Source organism: Balaenoptera acutorostrata, chromosome 2 (assembly GCF_949987535.1).
Source record: "Balaenoptera acutorostrata chromosome 2, mBalAcu1.1, whole genome shotgun sequence".
Classification (NCBI taxonomy): Eukaryota; Metazoa; Chordata; class Mammalia; order Artiodactyla; family Balaenopteridae; genus Balaenoptera; species Balaenoptera acutorostrata.
This window is the reverse complement of record NC_080065.1, coordinates 167,585,972-167,608,743: the sequence shown is the minus strand read 5'-3', so window position 1 is coordinate 167,608,743 and position 22,772 is coordinate 167,585,972. Positions and strand designations below refer to the sequence as shown.

At 41.0% G+C, this 22,772-nt stretch overlaps 1 protein-coding gene across 1 annotated transcript in view; it reads right to left on the bottom strand.

Annotated features, from left to right (window-relative positions):
• Positions 1 to 5,589: 5,589 nt before the first annotated feature.
• Positions 5,590 to 22,772, bottom strand: part of RNF130 (ring finger protein 130) — a 123,777-nt gene continuing 106,594 nt past the window's right edge. The window contains exon 8 of the mRNA XM_057540658.1: positions 5,590 to 7,853. Coding sequence (XP_057396641.1) covers positions 7,744 to 7,853 — 110 coding nt within the window. The 3' untranslated portion in view covers positions 5,590 to 7,743. The remainder of the gene's footprint in view (positions 7,854 to 22,772) is intronic.

The window sequence follows — 22,772 nt, the reverse complement described above, 5'->3', positions numbered from 1 at the left end:
TGGAGGAAGCAAGTCTAGCAAATGTGTCCTGGTGTCAGTGTTTGAGGGCCAAACCATGCTATAAGTGACGTAAGCATACCCATGGCATTTAAGCTTTTGTGAGACCCTATACTTCTCTTTGGCTTAAGCCAGTTTGGGTTGGGGTTTCTGACATTTGCAACCAAGAGTCCTCACTGATACAGGTTACCACCAACAGTACTCCATGTGGCCAATGCATCTTTTTCAATAGGTTTTTATTGAAATGGTTATATTAGCAAATCCCACACATACAGGTATACACTATTGGAATATAGGTATATACCATACAATTTTACTACTTAATTATACTTACATCAACCATACATTTCAAAGGGCTAAGATCTGAGTGCCAAGAAGTCAGCTCACATTCTACTTGCAGGTGCCTGTGTTCTAGACAAAGTAACCCCCCTATAGTGAACCCCCAAATTAAGCTAATGATCAATTTTGCTTCTTGGATATTTGCTGTGTGTTCTTTACGGCACAAGCTATCCAATGGTGAATTAAATTTAAGTGCAGTTTCCCTTTCATCCCTCAAGGTGGACAATGTCATTAGCTACATTTAGGTATATCCCAAGCCTCCCCCACCCCAAATTACCTTTGCTACAGTTAGAAAAATAGTTTTGTAACCCACCCTCTGAGAGGTTGTGCATAGTTAGCAGGAACCCAGAGTAAGAGGAACTCTTTGAGTGACCTAAATATGAAAGCAGTAACTTTGATATGAGTATAAAAGCTACTGAAGGTAAAAAAACAATTGTGACATATGTGGCCTAGGACTTGGACCAACTCCTTCTCTTGTACAGGAACAGGATTGTTCTATTAGGTGATGGTGTTCCCCATATTCCAAATAGCATGTCCTAGCTTGGAGTCTTTTCCTGTTTCTGTAATCACACTGGTCAAGTTTCCTTAGCCAGAGCCTTGCTGCTCAGAAGTAGACCCTGCTTTCCATTCTCAGCTTAAGACACCAGATTCTGGCCCCAAGCATGGTCCGAGGGTGCCCCTCATCCAGCTGGGTCAGCAAGACAGGCCTGGGTTGCTAGGGGATGAACAGACATAGTGCCCTCTCCACTTCTCTCTAGGATGGCACGTGTCGTCTCAGGCTGGGCACCCAGCAAAGGAGCTGGGACTCTGGCACTGGCCGCACCTACTGACCTGGTCCACGTGGGATGCAGTGGCAGTAAGCAGTAGGCAGTTAGCCTTTCTGCTTAGGAACAGCTTACTCACCTGGGAAAGAAATGGCCTGAGGTGTGATAGTCTACCTACCCCACATCTTTTGTATTCCACAAACATCTTGGCTCAGTACCGCCCAGTCACTAGAAAACTCCTTTAATATCACATAGTGTAAATACCCTTGGACCAAATTATGGATGAAGGATAATTCTAAGAGCAAATTAGAGGTCACTTTGTGTTGGGTTAAATTTGTAAAAAATAGCTCAGAACATTCATCTGTAACTAATAGCTGTAAAGAGAGCTGGAGAGAGAGGGTGATAATCCGCTGAGGGGTAAGGAGCTGATGAAGGCCAGTCAGACTTGCCAGATGACCGGCATGCCCCTTCCTTACACACATGCCTGCCCAAGTGGGCTGGTGACAAATGAGCTGTTTCAGCCCAGCATTAAACGAGGGGGGGACCCTAGAAGCTGTGTCCCAGGGGATCAAGGGCCCACTGCAGCTGAGAAGAAGGTGCTAATGACATCCTCCAGCTCTTGGCTTTTCCACAGAAGAAGAATGTGTGTGGTTTGTAAAGGTGCTTACAGCTGAGCTGGACGCCACCCTTGGCTTGGGCATGCATGCTCTGGCAGCTGCCTCTGAGCCACCAGCAATGCTTCCCCAGGCCTGTTGTTTCTGAGAAAGTCACTCCTTTCAGGCTGCCAAGCTGGGTCTGTGTCACCTCAAACCTCCGTCTTTTTGTGTATGTGCATGTGGAAGAGTCACTGGGAGGGACCAGGAAAGCCTGGGACAGGTCTGAGTGACTCCAACTGCACTGAATCCTTCTGAAACTTTAATTCTCAGGTTTGTATGAAGTTCAACGTTTCTTTGTTTTTTGTTTGTCATAAATTATCTTCCCCCTTCCCCAAGTCAGAGTGAAGAAAAAAGTGGCTTGAGCTATGGTGGAACTGCGAGGCAAAACCCCAGATAAGTCCCAGGTTACAGACTGGGGCCCACCCCAGGGCCTCGTGAGACCATTAGAACCAAGTCTTGGGCAGACGTGTCCTTTTAGCAGTCGAGACCGGCGGCATCGCCTCCCCTCCGTGGTCACTGAAGGCTGGTGGGACGCAGCTCTGGAGAACACAGGTGACTGCTTTTACCCCATGTCTGGTGAGGACCCACTGGACTCTCTTCTTCAAGGCTCAGTCTTTTGGGATCTTTCAGGGCACCCCTAAGAAAGAGGGCAAACCTCCTGACTTGACTTCCAGAGGAGTGATAGAAGCTGGCCAGTTGGGGACACGGCCCCTGTGGGAGAAACCCTTCTCCCTGGTTGTGGGAACTGGCATGCTTTGCTTTTCCTGCTGCTTTGCAGGACAGTAAAAAAAAAAAAAAAAGCACAATTCCATGAAGGAAACACAGGCACCTTACCTCTGTATCCTTCTTTCTGAATTTTCTCTGATGTTATGAAACAAAATCTTTAAGGCGTTTTCCAGTCCTGCTGAAAGGATCTTAACCATCTACGGATGTCAAATGAACCTGTATACTCGACATTTCATTTCATCCTTTTCCAAATGGACTTTGGAATGATTTACCAACAAAGCCCAAAGAAAAGGCAACACTAGATGCATCCCACTTGTAACAACTGCCTTTAACAGGGAAGAGACACTTATTTTAAGCTGTGGGTGTCAACTCCCATATGTGGAGTTGGGAGTGAATGCTGAGTTTAATAACTCCAAACCGCATCTCTGGGCGTGAGTGAGGCTTCTCCTGGCATGGCAGTGAGGTGAACACCACTTTTCTTGAATAGGGAAGTTACACTCAGTGGTTTTTCTAAATCAGTTGCTGTCTATAGCCCCTTCTGTCCTTATATTTATCAGTGTCCCCAGGGCTTTATCCCAAGCCTGGTTCTCAAATCACTGGGCAGTTTTCACCCCATTCTGGTTTCCATCATCATCTGAACTTAGCTTAGGAACCGCAGGCCTGGCTGGACACCCACTCTGGGAGATTCTAACTCCAGTGAGTGTGTGTGGGAGGGGGGAGAGGGAGAGATTTGGGGCACCTGTGGGACTGGATTACATGGAGACTACTTTGGTAGGTCTAGGTGACGTGTACATTTAAAACACAGCTTCCCAGGATTCTGAGGTACAGAGGGGCCACACACTGACCACCCTTGCCTCACCAAACCACTGCCTGGGATCCAAGGTTACATCTCCGTGCCTCCCCTAGAGGTCCTGCCAGCCCCCAGATCTAAAGTGTCCCCACAAGGGCTCTCTCTCCCTGTGTCCCACCAACAACCACTGGGTCACCAAGACCGGCGCCTGGGCTTCCTCTTCAATCTCATGGCTCCCTCCTTTCCCACTGTCAGACCCCAGCACTCAGGCATTGCAGGGCCTACCCGGCTCACCCTGACCCCATCTCCCTCTCTTTCCTAAACAGAGGTTCGGGCCCTCCCCACAGCAAAGCCGTCCCTGCCCAGGAGGTGAAACCCACGGACTTGCTGATCTCAGCTTTTCTTGGCCTGTCTTCACTGGGGTGTATCATCCTCGGTAACCACAGGTCCTGTTGGTGGGGTCCCTGTGCTGCACCGCCCCCTTCCATCTAGGCCCTGAAACCCCCTCTTCACCATTCACCATCATTTCATTTGGGCTCATATCCTAGTTGGTTGTTAATGTGCCAGTTCCCATAACAGCCAAAATTTTAATGATCACTGGATCCACCTTAACTCCCTGTATATGTGCTTGGTACATAGTGAGAACTTACTACCTTTTTCCTTCTAAATGCTGCTTCCTGGAAATAGTGCTTTTGTTTCACGACATTTATGAGCGGCAACCATTGTCAAGGTGACCTGACATTAACGCCATCTCCCTGTTTTCCTGCAGCAGAACCACTGCCTAGATAATAAAGGTGAACAGCAAGCAAGATAACGTTTTGATTTTCCTTCAATTAAAACCAGTTTCATTTAACATGTAGATCAAGGAAAGAACTGGATGTGAGGGGTAATAAAAATAGAAGAGCTTGTGAAATCCACAGGAAATATCAAGTTAGTCAAATTTAGTAATCCTGTTTTGCTTAAACCCTTTGCGGCCGCATCTTTTGGAAGCTAGGCTGTTGCATGCATCAGTTCAAACCGGTGTTCAGGGAAGTGCTTCATGATGTTCCTCTGAGCCGGGCCTGAGGAGGGACCAGGAGATGGAGCCTTTCTTCAAAAGTGGGACTCACCAGACTTTGCCAGGTGGTATTAACCACCTGGTGATGGAACTTGTCTTCCCCCGAGGGGGTAGAGGCAGGCAGCCCTCGACAGACATGCTGCCCTCGCACACCACCAAGCCCGACCCTTGTACTGCGGGCAGCTTGGCTGTTATCTGGCCAGGCGCCTCTCTGCTCTCCCGAAAATAACAGGAAAGGAGGGCTATGGGCAGTTCTTCCCTTAGGAAGTTAAAAATCACCAAATTGTAAGCGTTTGCATTTTAACCGTCACAACCGAATTCCTCGCAGATCAGCTGACGGTTCTGGCTGCTCCGGACATTGCTCCACCCTCGTCCTGTGGTGCCTGCTGGTTCTGTACCCAGCTCGGCCTGGAGGCAGGGTGGAGGCCTTGCCAGGAGGAAGAGGCCGGGGCCAGGCCCGGCTCAGAGCAGTCCACTGGAGGGACAGAGGGTTTACGGTGTAAGAAGCTCACTCCTCTGCCCCTTCCACTCTTCAAATAGTACTCCCCGCCCCCTTCCCCCCAAAGCCCACAAAAAACAATCAGAGGTTATCATATTATTCCTGGCTAATGATCACTGCAGCCGGAAGACTTACAACAACTGAGATACTCATACAGGGCAGAAGCGCCTCTCCACACCCCAACTTTGCCACATGGCCAAGGCACTTGGCCCCCCGCACCGCAAGCTTCTCACGGGCAGGACTGCCCATGGTGAGAAGTGCCTTCTCACAAAGCTCACAGGGCAAGCAGCCCTGGTGTCCCACCCCCTGCCAGGGTCCCGAGGGTGGCTGGGCCGAGGCTTTCCCCTCGGCACAGCAGCCAGTGAAGCTCTGTTGTTTGGGATGAAAAATGCTACCCTCGCTATTCCTGGAGTATATGACCTCCCTGGAGAAGCTACTGCCGCTCCTGACAAAGGCAGGACATTCTCTAGCTGAGCAGGAAAGTGGCCCCAATTTTTAGGAAAAGGGTGTTGAGCTGGGATCTGAGGCACTATGCTGAGAGAATTCGCCTGTCGGAAATGCCTCCTTGGTTATTTGACAGTGAATGTGTGCCTAGATTTACCAGAAATTCAAATATATTAATAGGTGGACTTTTAGGCACCTGAATATTTAATTTCATCTCAAGTAATTTCATTTCTTTTCAGTAATGTCTGGAGTGAAATTTAACGTATATGCTTTTTTAAAAAATATATATGAAATGTAGTATTTGTTTTATTTATTTATTTATTTATTTATTTATTTATTTATTTATTTATGGCTGCCTTGGGTCTTCGTTGCTGCGCGCGGGCTTTGTCTAGTTGTGGCGAGTGGGGGATCCTCTTCATTGCAGTGCGCAGGCTTCTCATTGCAGTGGCTTCTCTTGTTGTGGAGCACGGGCTCTAATCACGCGGGCTTCAGTAGTTGTGGCATGCAGGCTCAGTAGTTGTGGCGCACGGGCTTAGTTGCTCTGTGGCATGTGGGATCTTCTCAGCCCAGGGCTCGAACCCGTATCCCCTGCATTGGCGGGTGCATTCTTAACCACTGCGCCACCAGGGAAGCCCCGGTATATACTTTTGTAAGATTGTACTAATCAGAAGAAAACACTCCATTTGGATCTGAGTTCTGGTTCAGGAAAACAAGGTCATGGTAGGGACGACATAGTCAGAACTGAGCCATTTTCTCTGTCAGGTGAGCCAAACCAAATATAAATGCAGGTGAGTGTCTGGAACCTCTGGCAGACCGAGTTCTAATCTCCTTGAGACATATTGTCTCACTGTAAAGCCAGTGGGGCAAACCTGTCTTTCCGAATAGTGCTCTCTTGGAACTGTTTATCAAAAATATTTTTACAGTACAAAGACTATAGTACAAAGGAAAACCAAACAAAAGCCCTTGGTTAAAGGTAAAAAGAAAAAGCTGCTACAACCTCAAAACTCTGCACTGTTCCAGCCTCAAATGATAATAACATGCTGCTGGTCACTCGGAGGTGACGTCACTCCCTGGTTCTCTGAGGGGTTTTGTTCCAGGCACAACTGTGTCTGAGGCATCTTAGCGACACATCACAAGAGGAGAAGCCAGCTACACACGAAAAATGGCAAGTGTTCACTTCAAACTCTGTCCTACAGAGTCAATACAAATCACAGGGCAACTCTGCATGGCTTGCTGCTGGATCTAACTCTAGGCATATGGAACTGAAGTTTCCACTCTCATACAAGGATCTGAGGATTTACATTTACATCTCTCCGTAGCTTATATCGATGGGAGAAACAGGCTGAACTACGGTGTGTCCTTAAGCAAAAAGGATGCGTAATTTGTTTTATAAATTTGCTCACTGTGGTTCTGTGTTGGCATTACTCTTAAGATACATGTTTCTTGCGATGTTAACTTGATGTCATCCCAGGCATGTGGGAAGAGCATGTGTGTCCCTCATGTCTGCCACGCTGGCTACCAAGGCTTTCCTGTAAGCTCCTGTGCCTGCTTCATGCTGAAGCTGAGGCTGGTGGGAGGGGGCTGGGCTGGATGGGTGAAGACTGAAGACGGGTGCTTATATGGTATCTAACAGCAAGGAGGTGGTTTGGTTTTCTCAAGAAAGGACTCAGAACATTCTGATTTTGACAACCACTGGCCATCACCTGGGGATCACCATGCCCAGCTGGCCTCCTGGGCACTATCTCCCCATACACATCAGCAGTTGCCAAGAAGACAAGTCCACTGGCCTCAGGGACAGGGCCTTCAGTGTTTCAGTGGCCACATAAGCACTCGTCACCTTATGTCATGCTCTATGAGGGACACTGGCAATAACACAGACAGCTGCCTATACTGCACAGCCGGCAGCTCCACTGCAGTGCGCTGGGTCAGTCTCAGAGGAGGGACAAAAGGCAAGGCTTTCTCTTGAGAACCCTTAGAAAGAAGTCCTTTGACAGGAAGTAAAGTAAGAGACAGGAAAATACAGAGTGGGCCAAGGAGCAGCAACTTGTGCCCTGCATCAGTAAGAAGCAGTGCCTGCAGGCTTTAGTAAGCATTATAAGTGGGGAGCACAAAAGGTATTTAAAAACCCCCAGCGGCACCCCGACACAGAATAGCATGTGATTATTCAGAGACACGTTGGCAATGCAACATTAATCCCTGGGCCCCGCCTCTTCTCTGGAAACAGCCAGGCTTGCTGGGGCCCATGTTCAGTGGCCAGCTTTGGGTAGGTTTTCAGTGCCATGAGGCTACCTGGGCAATAACGTTGTCCTCAAAGCCTCACCCTGGGGGAACTTGGCAATTTAACCCTGAGCCCCAACCTGTGCTTGAAAAGCACTGCCATTCTTCCAAAATGGACACTGACAGAAGAATACAAAATAAGAAAGGTGATCATAAATCAAATCACAAAAGAGGTGACAGCCCATTTTTAAAAATCAGGTTTTGTTCTCATCATACATGTCCAAAGAAGGTTCGATTGTGGAGAATTCACTTTCATACACCAGGCTCCGAGGGGACAGAGAGTTCCGATGAAAGAAGTGACCGCCTAGAAAAGGAACAAGAAAAACAGACTTAATAGGTTGTCAGGCCTATACTCCCCACACGGCTTGAAGGAAAGAACACGGACTACTTCAAAGCATCACATTTTCTCAAATATCTCCATTTTGGGCTCTTATCATGAAAAGAATACAGGCATCCCTCAGTGTAAGCACACTTTAAACATGTAAATTCCAGTGCTTGGATCCCCAAGAGATAACCACTGGAGCTCTTCAAGCAAAAGCTGCCTGTCTTTTTCTTAAGAGAAAAAGACTCCACTTATACATTTGAAGGCTTCTGTCTGGGGACACACGGTCACGTGGAGAACTCTCAAACCTCCTGTTTGAGCACCTGTTCTGGGCTGAGCCCGATGGTGGGGGCAGGGTGGGCACAGAGCCCCTTCATCAGCTGAGCAGACTGACAGATGTGACTTTGAAGCTCTGATAATGCATTAAAAAGTTTTTATTTATATCCAAGTTCATTTACATGGTTAATTCTACACATGTTAAGACCAGTAATCTCCAGTCCTCCTTTCTCAGACAGCCACTTTGAGCTGATCCATGTCCCTAAATAATATGCCTTTGTTGATCCTTCCTAATTGTTTCAGTCTTAGACTTTATCTACCGCACTCCTACTCTGGAAAATGAGGATTTTCCCCCTCCCCTCTACCACATCCACACGTATTTTCCATTGCCCCAATATAACTATATATATATATATATTTTTTTTTTAAGGATTTTCTTTTCTTTTCTTTCTTTATTTATTTATTTATTTATTTATTTATTTATTTATTTATCTATTTTTGGCTGTGTTGGGTCTTCGGTTCGTGCGAGGGCTTTCTCCAGTTGCGGCAAGCGGGGGCCACTCTTCATCGCGGTGCGGGGACCGCTCTTCATCGCGGTGCGCGGGCCTTTCTCTATCGCGGCCCCTCCCGTCGCGGGGCACAGGCTCCAGACGCGCAGGCTCAGCAATTGTGGCTCACGGGCCCAGCTGCTCCGTGGCATGTGGGATCCTCCCAGACCAGGGCTCGAACCCGTGTCCCCTGCATTAGCAGGCAGATTCTCAACCACTGCGCCACCAGGGAAGCCCTATAACTATATTTTGATTAAAAAATTCAGTGTTAACAACAAGGTCCTATTGTATAGCACAGGGAACTATATTCAATATCTTATAATAAATTATAATGGAAAAGAATATAAAAAAGTATATATATAGATACATACCTATATATCTATATATATCTGAATCATACCAGAAACTAACACAACATTGTAAATCAACTATACTTCAATTTAAAAACAGATTTAGGGCTTCCCTGCTGGCACAGTGGTTAAGAATCTGCCTGCCAATGCAGGGGACACGGGTTTGAGCCCTGGTCCAGGAAGATCCCACATGCTGCGGAGCAACTAAGCCCGTGCACCACAACTACTGAGCCTGTGCTCTAGAGCCGGCAAGCCACAACTACTGAGCCCACGTGCCACAACTACTGAAGCCCGTGCGCCTAGAGCCCGTGCTCCACAACAAGAAAAGCCACCGCAATGAGAAGCCCTTGCACTGCAACGAAGAGTAGCCCCTGCTCGCCGCAACTAGAGGAAGCCCGCAGGCAGCAATGAAGACCCGACACAGCCAAATAAATAAATAAATTAATTAATTAATAAAAAAAAAGATTTAAAAGATTGTGTCTACATTATTTGACTATTTGTGCTATTCAGAGCCGAGCCATGCTTACTCTGGTCCTTCCTTTTCTGAACAACTGTTTGTTTTTACAGCCTTATTGAAGTATATGTGACATACAACAAAATGCACATATTTAAGGTGTACAGTTTGACAAGTTTGGACATATGTATGCACCCCTGAAGCCATCACCTGAATCAAGATAGTGAACACCTCCATCACCTTCAAAAGTTTCCTGGTGTCTCTGATAATTCTTGCACTTCTCCAACTCTGCTCCTATCTCCAGGTAGACCACAGATTAGTTTGCATCTTTCTAGAATTTGATTTAAGTGGAATCATATGGTAATTTATTGGCTTTTACAAATAAAGCTGCTATGAACATCTGCGTACAAGTCTGAGTGTGGACATGTGCCTTCCTTTCTCTCCGGTAGGTACTTAGGAGTGGAATCACTGGATAGGTGTATGTTTACTTTTCGAAAATGGTTGTACCCCACCAGCAGTGAATGTACCCCACCTCCAGTTCCTTGGCATCCTCGTCGGCATTTAGATGGTCAATTTTTTACATTTCAGTCATTCTAGTAGGAGTGTAGTAGTATCTCATTGTGGTTTTAGTTTGCATTTCTCTGATATTTGGCTTCTTTTCCTGTGCTTATTAGGCAACTGTATATCTTCTTTTGTGAAGCCTTTTGTTCAAATCTTTTGCCCACTAAAAAAATTTAGTTGTCTTCCTATTATTGACTTGTAAGAGTTTTTTAAAAAAAAATTCTAGAAACAAGTCCTTTGTCAGATATATGTTTTGCAAATATTTTCTCCTGGTCTGTGGCTTGCCTTTTTATTTTTATAACAATGCCCTTTGAAAAGCAAAAAGTTTTGAATTTTGATAAAATCCAATTTATTGATTTTTCCTTTTATAGTCTGTGCTTTTTGTGTCTGAATAAAAAAATCTTTGCCAAATCCAAGGTCATTAAGATTTTCTCCTATGTGTTCATGTTTTATATTTTTAGCTCTTACATTTAGATGATCCACTTCAAATACATTTTTGTATATGGTGGGAAATAAAGGTTGAAGTTCAGCTTTTGCCTATGGATATTCAATTGTTCCAGCATCATTTGTTTAAAAGATTATCCTTTCCCAATAGAATTGCCTTGGCACTTTGGTTGAAAATCCATTGATCGATGTGTATGGTCTTTTTCTAGGCATTATTCCAGCAATTCGTTTGTCTGTCTTTACACTAATATAACACTGTCTTGATTACTACAGCTTTTTAAATCTTGAAATCAGGTATTATAAGTTCTGTAACTTTGTTCTTTTTTTTTTTTAACTTTTTATTTTACTTTGTTCTTATTGTTCAAATGATATGATGGGCAGGGAGGAGAGGAAGGCTGTTATAAGGAGTATAGACAATTATTAAATGAAAGCATTTCATGCACTAGTATGAGTAGTAGGACCATTTCTATTTTCTTGTTTAACTTTCCTATATTAAAAACTTCTGCATTTAAAAAACTGGGATGAATTCAAAGATGCTTACCATCCGTATAAGCAGACCTCTTAGAGGAGTCCCAAGTAAAAGACGGGATCTTTGATCTCTGACAGCTGAGTCTCAACCCTCAGAGGAATCTGCATAGTCCAACAGGGCTAAAGGGTTAAAGATTTTTTTTTTTTAATTTGGTTGCACAGGGTGTTAGTTGCAGCAGGCAGGCTCCTTAGTTGTGGCCCCAAGGCTCCTTAGTTGTGGCTCTCAAGCTCCTTAGTTGTGGCATGTGAACTTAGTTGCAGCATGCACGTGGGATCTAATTCCCTGACCAGGGATTGAACCCTCGCCCCCTGAATTGGGAGCTCAGAGTCTTATCTACTCTGCCATCAGGGAAGTCCCAGGGTTAAAGATTTAAAAACAAAACCAAACAAACAAAAGAAACCCAGCAAAAGAAGAGGCTTCCCGATCTGCAGGAAGAACTAAAGCTGCCAGAAGTGGAAATGACCTAACTTTTTGTGTTAGTGCACTGCTCAGCTGACACCAAATCTTTGGTAATAAATAATGGGTCAGAATTTACTCAGTAATCTACCCAGCTATTAACCAGTTTACTTGAGAAAAATATAATATCAAGAGAGGAACACACAAGCAGCTGAATTTCAGAGAAAGGCAAGATGCTGGCTTTGCCAAGAAAGCACAGCATATTTTTCAACAACTGGAAACATCCTATTTACTGATTAACTGATTATTATTACTTTTGTTATTGGCTACGTAATGTTATTAAAGTAAACTCTTGAGGTATAACCTATATACAGATGTGCACAAAGTATAAGGATACAGCTCAGTGAATTTTTACAAAGAGAACACACCCATGAAATCACTGGATCAAGAACTAGAACCCTACAAGCACCCCACAAGGACCTCTATTGATCCCAGTCACTAGGCCCTCTCTTCTCCTCCAAAGGAAACCACAGTCCAGACTTTTCAGACCATGGTTTAGTTTTGTCTATTTTCAAATTTACATAAATAGAAACAGAGTATATCTTCTTTTGTGTCTGGGTTCTTTCAGACAATATTATGTTGTGACATTCATCCATGTCATTGAATATAGCAGTAGTTTGTTCATTTTCACTGCTGCATGATATTCCATTGTACGACTACCCCACAATTTATTTATCCAATCTTCTATTGATGGACGTTTGCTTTGTTTCCATTTTGGAGCTATTATGAATATTGCTGTTAGGAATATTCTTGTGTTTCTTTTTTGTACATGTGTATGCAATTCTCTTAGGTAAACTAGGGGTGAAATTGCTGGGTCTTAGGGTATGCATATGCAGGCAGTTTTGGCAGATACTGGCAGTTTTCCAAAGTGGCTGTACCAATTTTTACCTCCACCAGTGGATAAGAATTCCAGTTGTTCTATATCTACACTAATTCTTGATATTTTCTGACTTTTAAATTTTTGCACTTCTGGTGGGTATATAATGGTATTTCACTGTGGTTTTAACTTACATCCCCTGATGACTAAAAAGGATGAGCACTTTTTTATATGTTTTTAGGCTATTTGTGCATCTTGCTCATCCTGAAACGTGTATTTCTTTTGCTCAGTTTTCTATCAGGTTGTCAGTCTTTTCCTTCTTTATTCTGAGTATGAGTCCTTTGTCATAAGTAATACTTATAACATTATGTAAGTAATATATAAGTATTACTTATTACTTTGCTGTAAGTATTATAGGTTTTCTTCTAAAATAGTGTATTGTGATGAACAGAATTTCTTAATTTTAGTGTGGACCAATTTATCTATCTTTTATTTTATGGTTAGTTCTCTTTTGAGTCCTGTTTAAGAAACTGCCTATCCCAAGGTTTTGAAGATATTCTATTTTATCTTTCAGAAGCTTCATTGTTCTACCATTCATATTTAGGTCTATGCTCCACTTCAAATTCATTTTTGAGTATGGTGTGAAGTAGGAATCAAGATTCATTCTTTCTTTATAGATATTCAGTTGATGCAGCACCACTTATTGAAAAGACCATCCTTATACCCACTACTATACAGTGCTACCTTTGTATGAATCAAGTGTTCATAAATGCATGGTCGTTTTAGGACCATATTCTGTTCTATTAAGTTATTTGTCCATCCTTGTATCAATACCTCACAATCTTAATTACTGTACCTTTATAAAAAGTCTTAATATCGAGTCCGGTAATTCCTCCACTTTATCATTCTTCAAGATTGTCTTGTTATTTTTGGTCTTTTAAATTTCCATGTAAATTTTACAATCAGCTTGTCAAGTTTTACACACACACACACCCCTACTGGGATCTGATTGAAACTGCAGTGAATCCATAGGTCAATTTGGAGAGAATTAACATCTTTATAATATTGAGTCATAACCTATCAACCTGGTATATTCATTTATTTCGGTCATCTTTAATTTCTCTCAATAATGCTTTATAGTTCTCTGTGTAGAAATCTTGCACATATTCTTTTAGATTTATTCCTCAGTATTTGATGCTTTTGTAAATGGTATCTTTTTAAAAATTTCATTTTTAATTTTTTATTGTTGGCATATAGAAAGAAAATTGATGTTGCTAAATTAACTTATTCATTTTAAGAGCTGATTTGTGGAGTCTTTTGGAGTTTTTACATACACTACTATGTTGTTTGTAAATAGTGACAGTTTTATTTCTTCCTTTCCAATCCTTACATCTATCTCTTTTTCTTGTCTTATCATATTGGCTAAGACTGCCAATAAAATGTTGGAGAAATCACAGGAGGTATCTTGATTTCCAATCTTAGGGAAAAGTTTTAAATATTTCATTATTAAGTATGATGTTTGCTGTAGTTTTGAAAATACTATTAGATAAGGAAGAATGGGTGCTGAATTACAGCAAATGTCTTTTCTGTATCTATTAAGATAAAAATATGACTTTTCACTTTCATTCTGTTAACGTGTTGAATCGCACTGATTTTCAACCTTGCATTTTTTAACAAGTCTAACTTGGCTGTAATTTTTCCTACTTATATATTGTCAGATTCATTTAGCTAATATTTCATTTAGAATATTTGTATCTATATTCATATAGTAAATTAACTTGTAATTTTCTTTTTTGTAATGTCTTTGTCATGATTTGGTGTTAGTGTTATGCTGGTCTCAGTGAAGGACTTGGAAGTATTCCTCTTTTTCTATTCTCTGGACAAATTTGTGTAAGACTGTTTTATTTCTTCCTTAGATATTATAAACAATTAATCAGTGAAACCACCTAGGCCTAGAGTTTTAAAATTTTTTAAAAATTAATTATTTAAAAAATTAAAGTATAGTTGATGTTATAACATTAATAATATAATATCTATAATGTTACATTAGTTTCAGGTATACAACATAGTAATTCAATATTTTTATAGATTATACTCCATTTAAAGTTATTATAAAATTTGGCTATATTCCCTGTGCTGTATACTATATGCTTGTATCTTGCTTATTTTATAATAGTAGTTTGTACCTGTTAATCTCCTACCCCTAGAGTTTTTCTTTGAGGGAAGATTTTAAACTATGACTTTAATTTATTACTTAGATGTAGAATTCAGATTTCCTGTTTCTTCTGTGTCAATTTTGGTAATTAGTATTTTTCAAGGAATTTGTCCATTTTCATTTAAATTTCAGAGATTCTTAACACAAAGTTGTCATAATACTTTTATTATTAATTTTTTTATTATAGTAAAAAACATAACATAAAATTTGCCATCTTAACCATTTTTAAGTGTATAGTTGAGTAGTGTTAAGTATATTCACATTGTTGTGAAACATCTGCAGAACGTTTTCATCTTGCAAATCTGAAACCTATACCCATTAAACAACAATTTCCCTTTTCCCCCCTCCTTCTGATCCCTGGTGACTACCATTTTACTTTCTGCTTTTATGAACTTTATTATTCTTATTTTTAATGTATGTAAGCTCTGTACTGATGTCCTCTTTTTTGTTCTTCTTATGGGTCATTTGGGTCTTTTTTCTTGATCAGCAGAGGTTATCAATTTTATTAGTCTTTTCAAAGAAACAACTTTTACTTGGTTGATTTTTTTTCTATTGTATATTTGTTTTCTGTTAAATTAATTTATGATCTTTATTATTTCCTTTGATTCAGTTTGCTGTTCTTTAACCGAGAGGAATGCTTACAACACTGATTTTTAGCCTTTCTTCTGTTCTAATATATGCATTTGAAGCCACAGATTTCCCTCTAACATGGCTTTAGCTGCATCACACAAGTTTTGATATGTTGTGATTTTATTGGCATTCAATTAAAATTTTTTTTTATAATTACAACTGCAATTTCTTGACTCATGAGGTTTTTTTAAGAAGTTTATTACTTGATTCCTATCATTCCAATATCTTTTTGTTATTGATTTCTAACTTAATTCCAGTGGTCAGAAAACATACTCTGTATGACTTCAATCCTTATATATTTGTTGACATTTGCTTTATCACCCAGAATATGGTCTATTCTAGTAAATGATCTATGTGCACTTGAAAATAATATATATCCTGTAGTTGATGAGTGCCATATATATGTCAATTACATCTTGTCTATTAATTATGTTGTTCAAATCTAGATCCTTAATGAGTATTTCTCTGCTTGTTACCAAGAGGTGTGTTTAAAATTCCCAGTGGGACTTCCCTGGTGGTGGCGCAGTGGTTAAGAATCTGCCTGCCAACGCAGGGGACACGGTTTAATCCCTGGCCTGGGAAGATCCCACATGCCGCGGAGCAACTAAGCCTGTATGCCACAACAACTGAGCCTGCACTCTAGAGCCCGCGAGCCACAACTACTGAGCCCGTGTGCCACAACTACTGAAGCCCACGTGCCTAGAGCCTGTGTTCAACAAGAGAACAAGAGACGCCACTGCAATGAGAATCCCGTGCACCGTAATGAAGAGTAGCCCCTGCTCGCCGCAACTAGAGAAAGCCTGAGTGCAGCAGCAAAGACCCAACACAGCCAAAAATAAATAAATAAAATAAATTAATTAAAAAAACTAAAATTCCCATTGTGATAGTGGAACTGTCTTCTTTTAGATCTGTCAATTTTTCCTTCATATATTTTGAAGATATATTAGGTACAAAAATTTAGAACTGTTTTCTTCATGATGGATTAACTCCATCATTATGAAGTGTCCCTCTTTATCTTAAAGCATATTTTGTTATATTTATATAACAATTTTCTTTTGGTTAATACTTACATGGTATTTATTTTTCTATCATTTTACTTTCAACATTTCTGTCTCATATTAAAGAACTATTACACATTCATTGATGTATATGTATATAAATTTTAAATCTAGTTTATATTTATCTTTGAGTATTTAAGCATCAATTTACATTCATTACTGACATATTGGGATTTAAATTTATCATTATATTGTTTTGTATTTATCTGACCTGTTCCATATTACTTTCCTCCTTTTTATTTTTAACTCTTCTTAAAGATGACTTTATTATTTCATTCTCCCTCATAAGTTTATTATATATTATTTATTATTCTTTTAGTGGTTTTGCTAACCTAGAGACCATTATTGTTTTAGTTGTTACCCTGGATCACAACATGTATCTTTGATTTATTAACATCTAATATAAATTGGTGTTTTTAATTATTCCTGTAAATGCAAGTGTCTTGAGTACTTTTATTCCATTTATCCTCTCCCATCTTTTTGTGCAATTAATGTCAACTGATTTCCACAAGACATTATTATTAGTGTTTTATATTACATCGATTGTCATTTTACCTGAATATTTACCCTTGATGTTGCTCTTGAATTTTCCTGCATCTCCATGTTTTTATCTGGAATAATTTTCTTCTGCCTGAAGAACTCCCTTTCAGTGTTTCTGTTTGTTGGAAAATGTCTTGTTTCATCTTTATCTTTTTAAATTTATTTTTATTTTTTAAAAAACTTTTAAGAGTATCATGATTTTTAAAAAATATTTATTTATTTATTCATTGGCTGTATCGGGTCTTAGTTGCAGCCCGTGGGCTCTTTGTTGTGGTGTGTGGGCTCCTCTCTAGTTGTGGTGTGCAGGCTCCAGAGTGGGCTCTGTAGTTATGGCATGTGAGTTTAGTTGCCCTGCGGCATGTGGGATCTTAGTTCCCTGACCAGGGATTGAACCGGCGTCCCCTGCATCGCACTATGGATTCTTAACCACTGGACCATCAGGGAAGTCCCCTCATCTTTATTTCTGATGAATTTTTTTCCCTAGGTTTTTAGGTTGGCATATTTTTCCCCCTAACACTTCATTCCACTGTTTTCTGGTTTCCACTGTTTCTGTCAAGACACCAACTGTCAGTCCTCTGTTGCTGCTTTAAAAGTAATATATTTCATATAAGATAGATAACCAGCAAGGCCCAACTGTATAGCACAGGGAACTCTATTCAATGTTCTGGGATAACCTATAAGAGAAAAGAATCTAAAGAAGAATGAATATATTATATGTATAACTGAATCACTTTGCTGTACACCTGAAACTAACACAACATTGTAAATCAACTATACTCCAATAAAATTAAAATTAAGAAAGTAATATATTTCATATTGAAGAAGGAAAAACAGAGTTGGAGGACTCACACTTCCCAATTTCAAACTTACTACAAAGCAACAGTAATCAATACCATGTGATCCTGGCACAAGGACAGACATAGAGTCAATAAAATAGAATTGAGAGTCCATGAATAAACTCATATATTATGCTCAACTGAATTTTGACAAGGGTACCAAGACTATTCAACAGGGAAAAAAGAATAATCTCTTCAACAAATGGTACTGGGACAAATGGATATCTACATGCAAAAGAATTTGGATCTCTACCTCACATCACATACATATGCTGACTCAAAATGGATGAAGATCTAAACATAAGAGCTAAAACTACAAAACTCTTGAAGTTTTTGTGACTTTGAATTAGGCAATGGTCTCTCAGATATGACACCTAAAAACACAATGAAAGAAAAAAAAGACTCCATCAAAATTAAAAATTTGTGCTTGAAAGACACTATCAAGAAAGTGAATAGACAACTTAAAGAATGAAAGAAACTCTTTGCAAATCATATATCTGATAAGGGTGTTCTACTTATTTATTTATTTATTTATTTATTTATTTATTTGGCTGCATTGGGTCTTAGTTGCAGCATGCGGGATCTTCGTCGCCGAGTGCAGGATCTTCGTTGTGGCATGCGGGTTTTTAGCTGTGGCATGCAAACTCTTAGTTGCAGTATGTGGGATCTAGTTCCCTGACCAGGGATTGAACCTGGGCCCCCTGCATTGGGAGCGCAGAGTCTTAGCCACTGGACTACCAGGGAAGTCCCAGAAAAACTTAACATTTATATACAATTTCACAACAATCCCATAAGATAGAAAAGTTATTCTTATTTCACAGAGCGGAAACTAAGGCTCAGAGATATTAAAAAACTTGCTCAAAATCATAAAGCTAGAAGTTGAATCCTGGTAAATCTGAATCCAAAACTAAGTTATCTTTCAGTTTTGTACTCTTAAAACATAAGTAACTTGGATTACAGTTATGATCAAACTGCAAAAAACATTTAACGATAATTTAAAACTCCCTAGTTGCAACACCATTAACTGATTTGTTTCTTATGCTGCATAAGAAATGGCAATAGTAAATAAGAAGGTATACTTTTTCTGAGGCAATCAAAATTTAATTAAACTTCAAAAACTTCCCAAGGACTTTACAAAGGTCCTGGTAACAACTTGGATTTAAAAAATACAGTGTTGGGCTTCCCTGGTGGCGCAGTGGTTAAGAATCCGCCTGCCAATGCAGGGGACACGGGTTTGAGCCCTGGTCCAGGAAGAACCCACATGTCGTGGAGCAACTAAGCCCGTGCACCACAACTACTGAGCCTGAACGCCACAACTACTGAGTCTGCGTGCCACAACTACTGAAGCCCGCATGCCTAGAGCCCGTGCTCCACAACAAGAGAAGCCACTGCAATGAGAAGCCTACACACCACAACGAAGAGTAGCCCCTGCTCGCTGCAACTAGAGAAAGTCCGTGTGCAGCAATGAAAACCCAATGCAGCCAAAAATATAAAATAAATAAATTAAAAAAAAAATAAAAAAAAATAAAAAATACAACGTTGCTACTACTTCTCTTTCTTTTCAAGAAATTTAAAAAATAGAACATAAGTGAAGACACAAGTTTTCAGCACTCAGTGCTGTAATAGAGCCAGCTAAATAACTAAAGGACCTGGCAAATTTTAAGAATTACTTTCACTATGGAAACGTCGCATTCCTATAATTAATGTAACAATGTAATCTACAAATCTTTATCTTGTGTCTTCTTAAAGAAATTAGACAATGCTCAAGTCTTCTTTATCCTGAGGAATCAGGAGTTCACTTGGAGTAAGGCTCCAGGGGTGACTTGGCTCTGTGAATCGGGGCTACTACACCCCCCTTCCTAGTCCCCTTTCCTCCTATTTTCTTTGCATCATTTCTAGCCTGTGGGCCCCATTTCTAGATCAGATGCAAATATTTGCTCACAAGCAGCAAAGCTTTAGGTTTAATGGTGGCTGCACCTGTTGAAAAGTGATAAATGACCAGAATTTTCACATAAAGCTTTTCTCATGTAAAACAGGGATCGTGGTTGGAGGTGAGACAGCTTTTCCAAGAGACCTTTCAAAGGGCTTCATGAATTCTCACCTGGACCCAGGACCCCTGTTCCTTGATGAAGATGAGCATGGGTAGACATGAGGGAGAGGTAGCGGTGCCCAATGGACCCAAGCATGGAATAGAAGACCAGTCGTAAAACCTCAGCAGTGTGGAGCCTTTCCTGGTCCAAAGGATGCCTGAGCAAGGCTTTCCTATTATCAACACTAGGAAGGACTTTTATAGGTCAGTCCATCTTTCCATACAAGGAAGTAAGAAACAAACATTATTGGGTAACACTATATGTCAGGCACCTTCACAAATCATCTCACAGCCCTGTGTGGCTATTATTGTAACTTTCATTCCACTGCTGAGAAACTGAGGCTGCGAGAGGGTAAGTGACCGACCCAGTCAGGAAGGGCCTGGTCTGGGACTCATACCTCTGTCGCCTGACTACTCATTCGAATGTGTGGATCACATCAGTCTACAGCACCAAAGAGATGCTGCTTTGTGTGTTTCAGTTAACTTAGCTGGCTGTGTAGATGAAGTACTCAGAGAGGGTCAATAAAAATTCAATTTGCTTCTCCCAAAGCTTAGCAGTGCTGGCCTTGACAGGAACCTAAATACTATGCTCTGCTGCTGTGAACTTTTATGTCTGTCTTAGGCTGCACATTAATACTTCCGTGGAAGAGGATTCCAGCCCGGTTTAGAGAGTGGGAGCCTGAGTTTCAATGTACGTTTATATCCACTCAACAATAAATGCCAGGAGAGAAAGGCGGAAGAGGAGGGTGAGAGAGAGAACATTTAAATAGTGGGGGTGAGTCTGCCTGTCACCTCATACCAGGAGTGACAGGAGTATATGACTCTGACGTTTCTTCAGTAAGTTGCAGTTTCCTGTATACCCCCTGTCAGCATTTCACTGGGATTTGAGGGATTTTTCAAATGTAATTTGGGCTACACTTTGTCTTTTGCCTTTATAAACTACCCCTACCTGCTAAGACACAACTTCCCTACACTATAGTTATGATATGCCTGTGACCAAAAGCAAAATCCTGGAGAACTCCCTTTTCTGGGACAGAAGAGAAATTAAGTCATTTGTGCCTTGAATTCTGAACGATTCTTCGTTGTCCACGTGTGTAGGCTGTTCTTGTTTTAGTCACGTGCGGTAGCGTGTGTGTATGGAGGTCATGAGGCAAGAAGCCTCCTAGAGGAAGGGTCAGGTCAGGTCCACCTCTGGCCAAGTGCCCAACTTCGCCCTGAGCTTTGGGGCAGCCTGAGCAGGAAGAGGTACCCCCTTAAGGCAGAGGGCAATGGTGCCTCAGCTTCCTCTCCCAGGGTGAGAAAACCCCTTTCCCCGTGATTAGGAAAGACCGACTGACGCTTTCCTCAAAAGGAACTTTCATGAAAAAGGAACTGGATAATTTTAAGATTTACTAGATTTCTTCTCAGTTTTTTGAAGCCTCATCAAAGAATGGCCAGGCTGTTGCCACCAACATAGCACACCCATCTTGGGCATCTTTTCATCACCTGGGTTTGCCATTACCCTTTCTTATGCTCAGGTCAAACTCGGGTTTAGCTGCTGCCCTAGCTCCTGTTATTTATACCTGCTTTTTGACTCCTCAGTAAAGAAAGTATTTCCCCAAGACAATTTCAAAACTTCTCTCTGAGCTGTACTCTGAGTGGGCATAAATGCACTCATCAAGCTCTGCTGCACTGAGTGAATTCTTCCTAGAGGTCTCCTTACTTACGGAGTAAGAGTTCTAGAATCTTCCCTTTGTCACTGACCCAACTGTTTTCATCCCATTTCTTACCTGCTGGCTTGTTTAAGGTAGCTTCTAAGCTGTAATGTTCTAAACCAGCACCTCTACCTGCTTTCTTTAGTGATCCCAGTATTTTAATTTCAGGAGCCAGTCTGCGTCTAATTCATACCTGCCAAAATGCACGAGCCTCTTCATGGCTCCCCACTGGAGCATCACCATCTCTAGCTCTAGAAAAACTCTTCTCACCAGCCCTGCTTGTGTCCTAAATCCAAGCCCATCACACTTCTCAGACTTTCCTACTATTATGCTTTGCACACATGGGTCCAGTGGTCAGCATGCCCTGTAACCTACCTTCCACTTGGCGAGCTTCTCTAAGAGACAAAACAGAAAGGGGGTTAGAACACAGACGCCGGAGCCAGGCTATCTGCACTGGAGTCTAGCTGCAGCTACTTACTAGCACTTTAACCGTGGCAAGTTATTGGATTTCTCTCCACTTGTTTCCTCACCTGTAAAACGGGAGTTAATAATAGGGTTGTTGCAAGGATTAAATGAGTTAATATATGCAAAATGTTTAGAAGAGTGCCTATCACATAGTAAGCACTATAGGTTAAGCTATTATTATTGTGGTTAACTTTAAAAACATAGTGTGTGTGTGTATATACTGTCCATTTTTCTGTGATACACACACACTATATATAAAACAAATAAACACATACACTATATATTTGTGTGTGTGTGTATATATATATGTGTATATATATATATATATATATATATATATATAAAATATGTGTGCATATATAAAGCTTTCCCCTCAAATAGTTCCCTCTGTTTATTTTCCTGTTTTTCTCCCGAGACTCTGAATTCCTCAAGTACAAGAACTGTGCACAACCTAACAAATACTGGCCCAACTGTCTCATGGATGAAGGGTGGCCAGCAGTTAGGAACAATGGACCCTGGGCTGCCAGGGTCTCATTTCTGACTTTGCCACTTACTAGGTGAGTCATCTTGGCCAAGTTACTTGACCTTCTCTAAGCCTCAATTTCTTAATTTGTCAGAGAAGAGCTGTAACTTCTCTCATTGGGATGCTGCCAAGATGAAAATTATAATGTATGTAAAACACTCAGCATGGTGTCTGGCACACCCTGTGATCTGAACTGCTAGCTACAGTTAGGTTTTCTCCTGCCCAGCCTCACAGCAGAGATCTAGAATGGCAGTTTCCATTTCAACTGGATTCTTTGTATTATCTGTTGCCATTAAGTTCTATTCTTAAACTGCTTGGATAAGGAATTTAGCATAACCAAATAATTTGGTAGATAAAAAGCCAAGGAACCTTCAGGATCTTTTCTCAACTATTAAAAAGCCTAAAGTTACAACCCA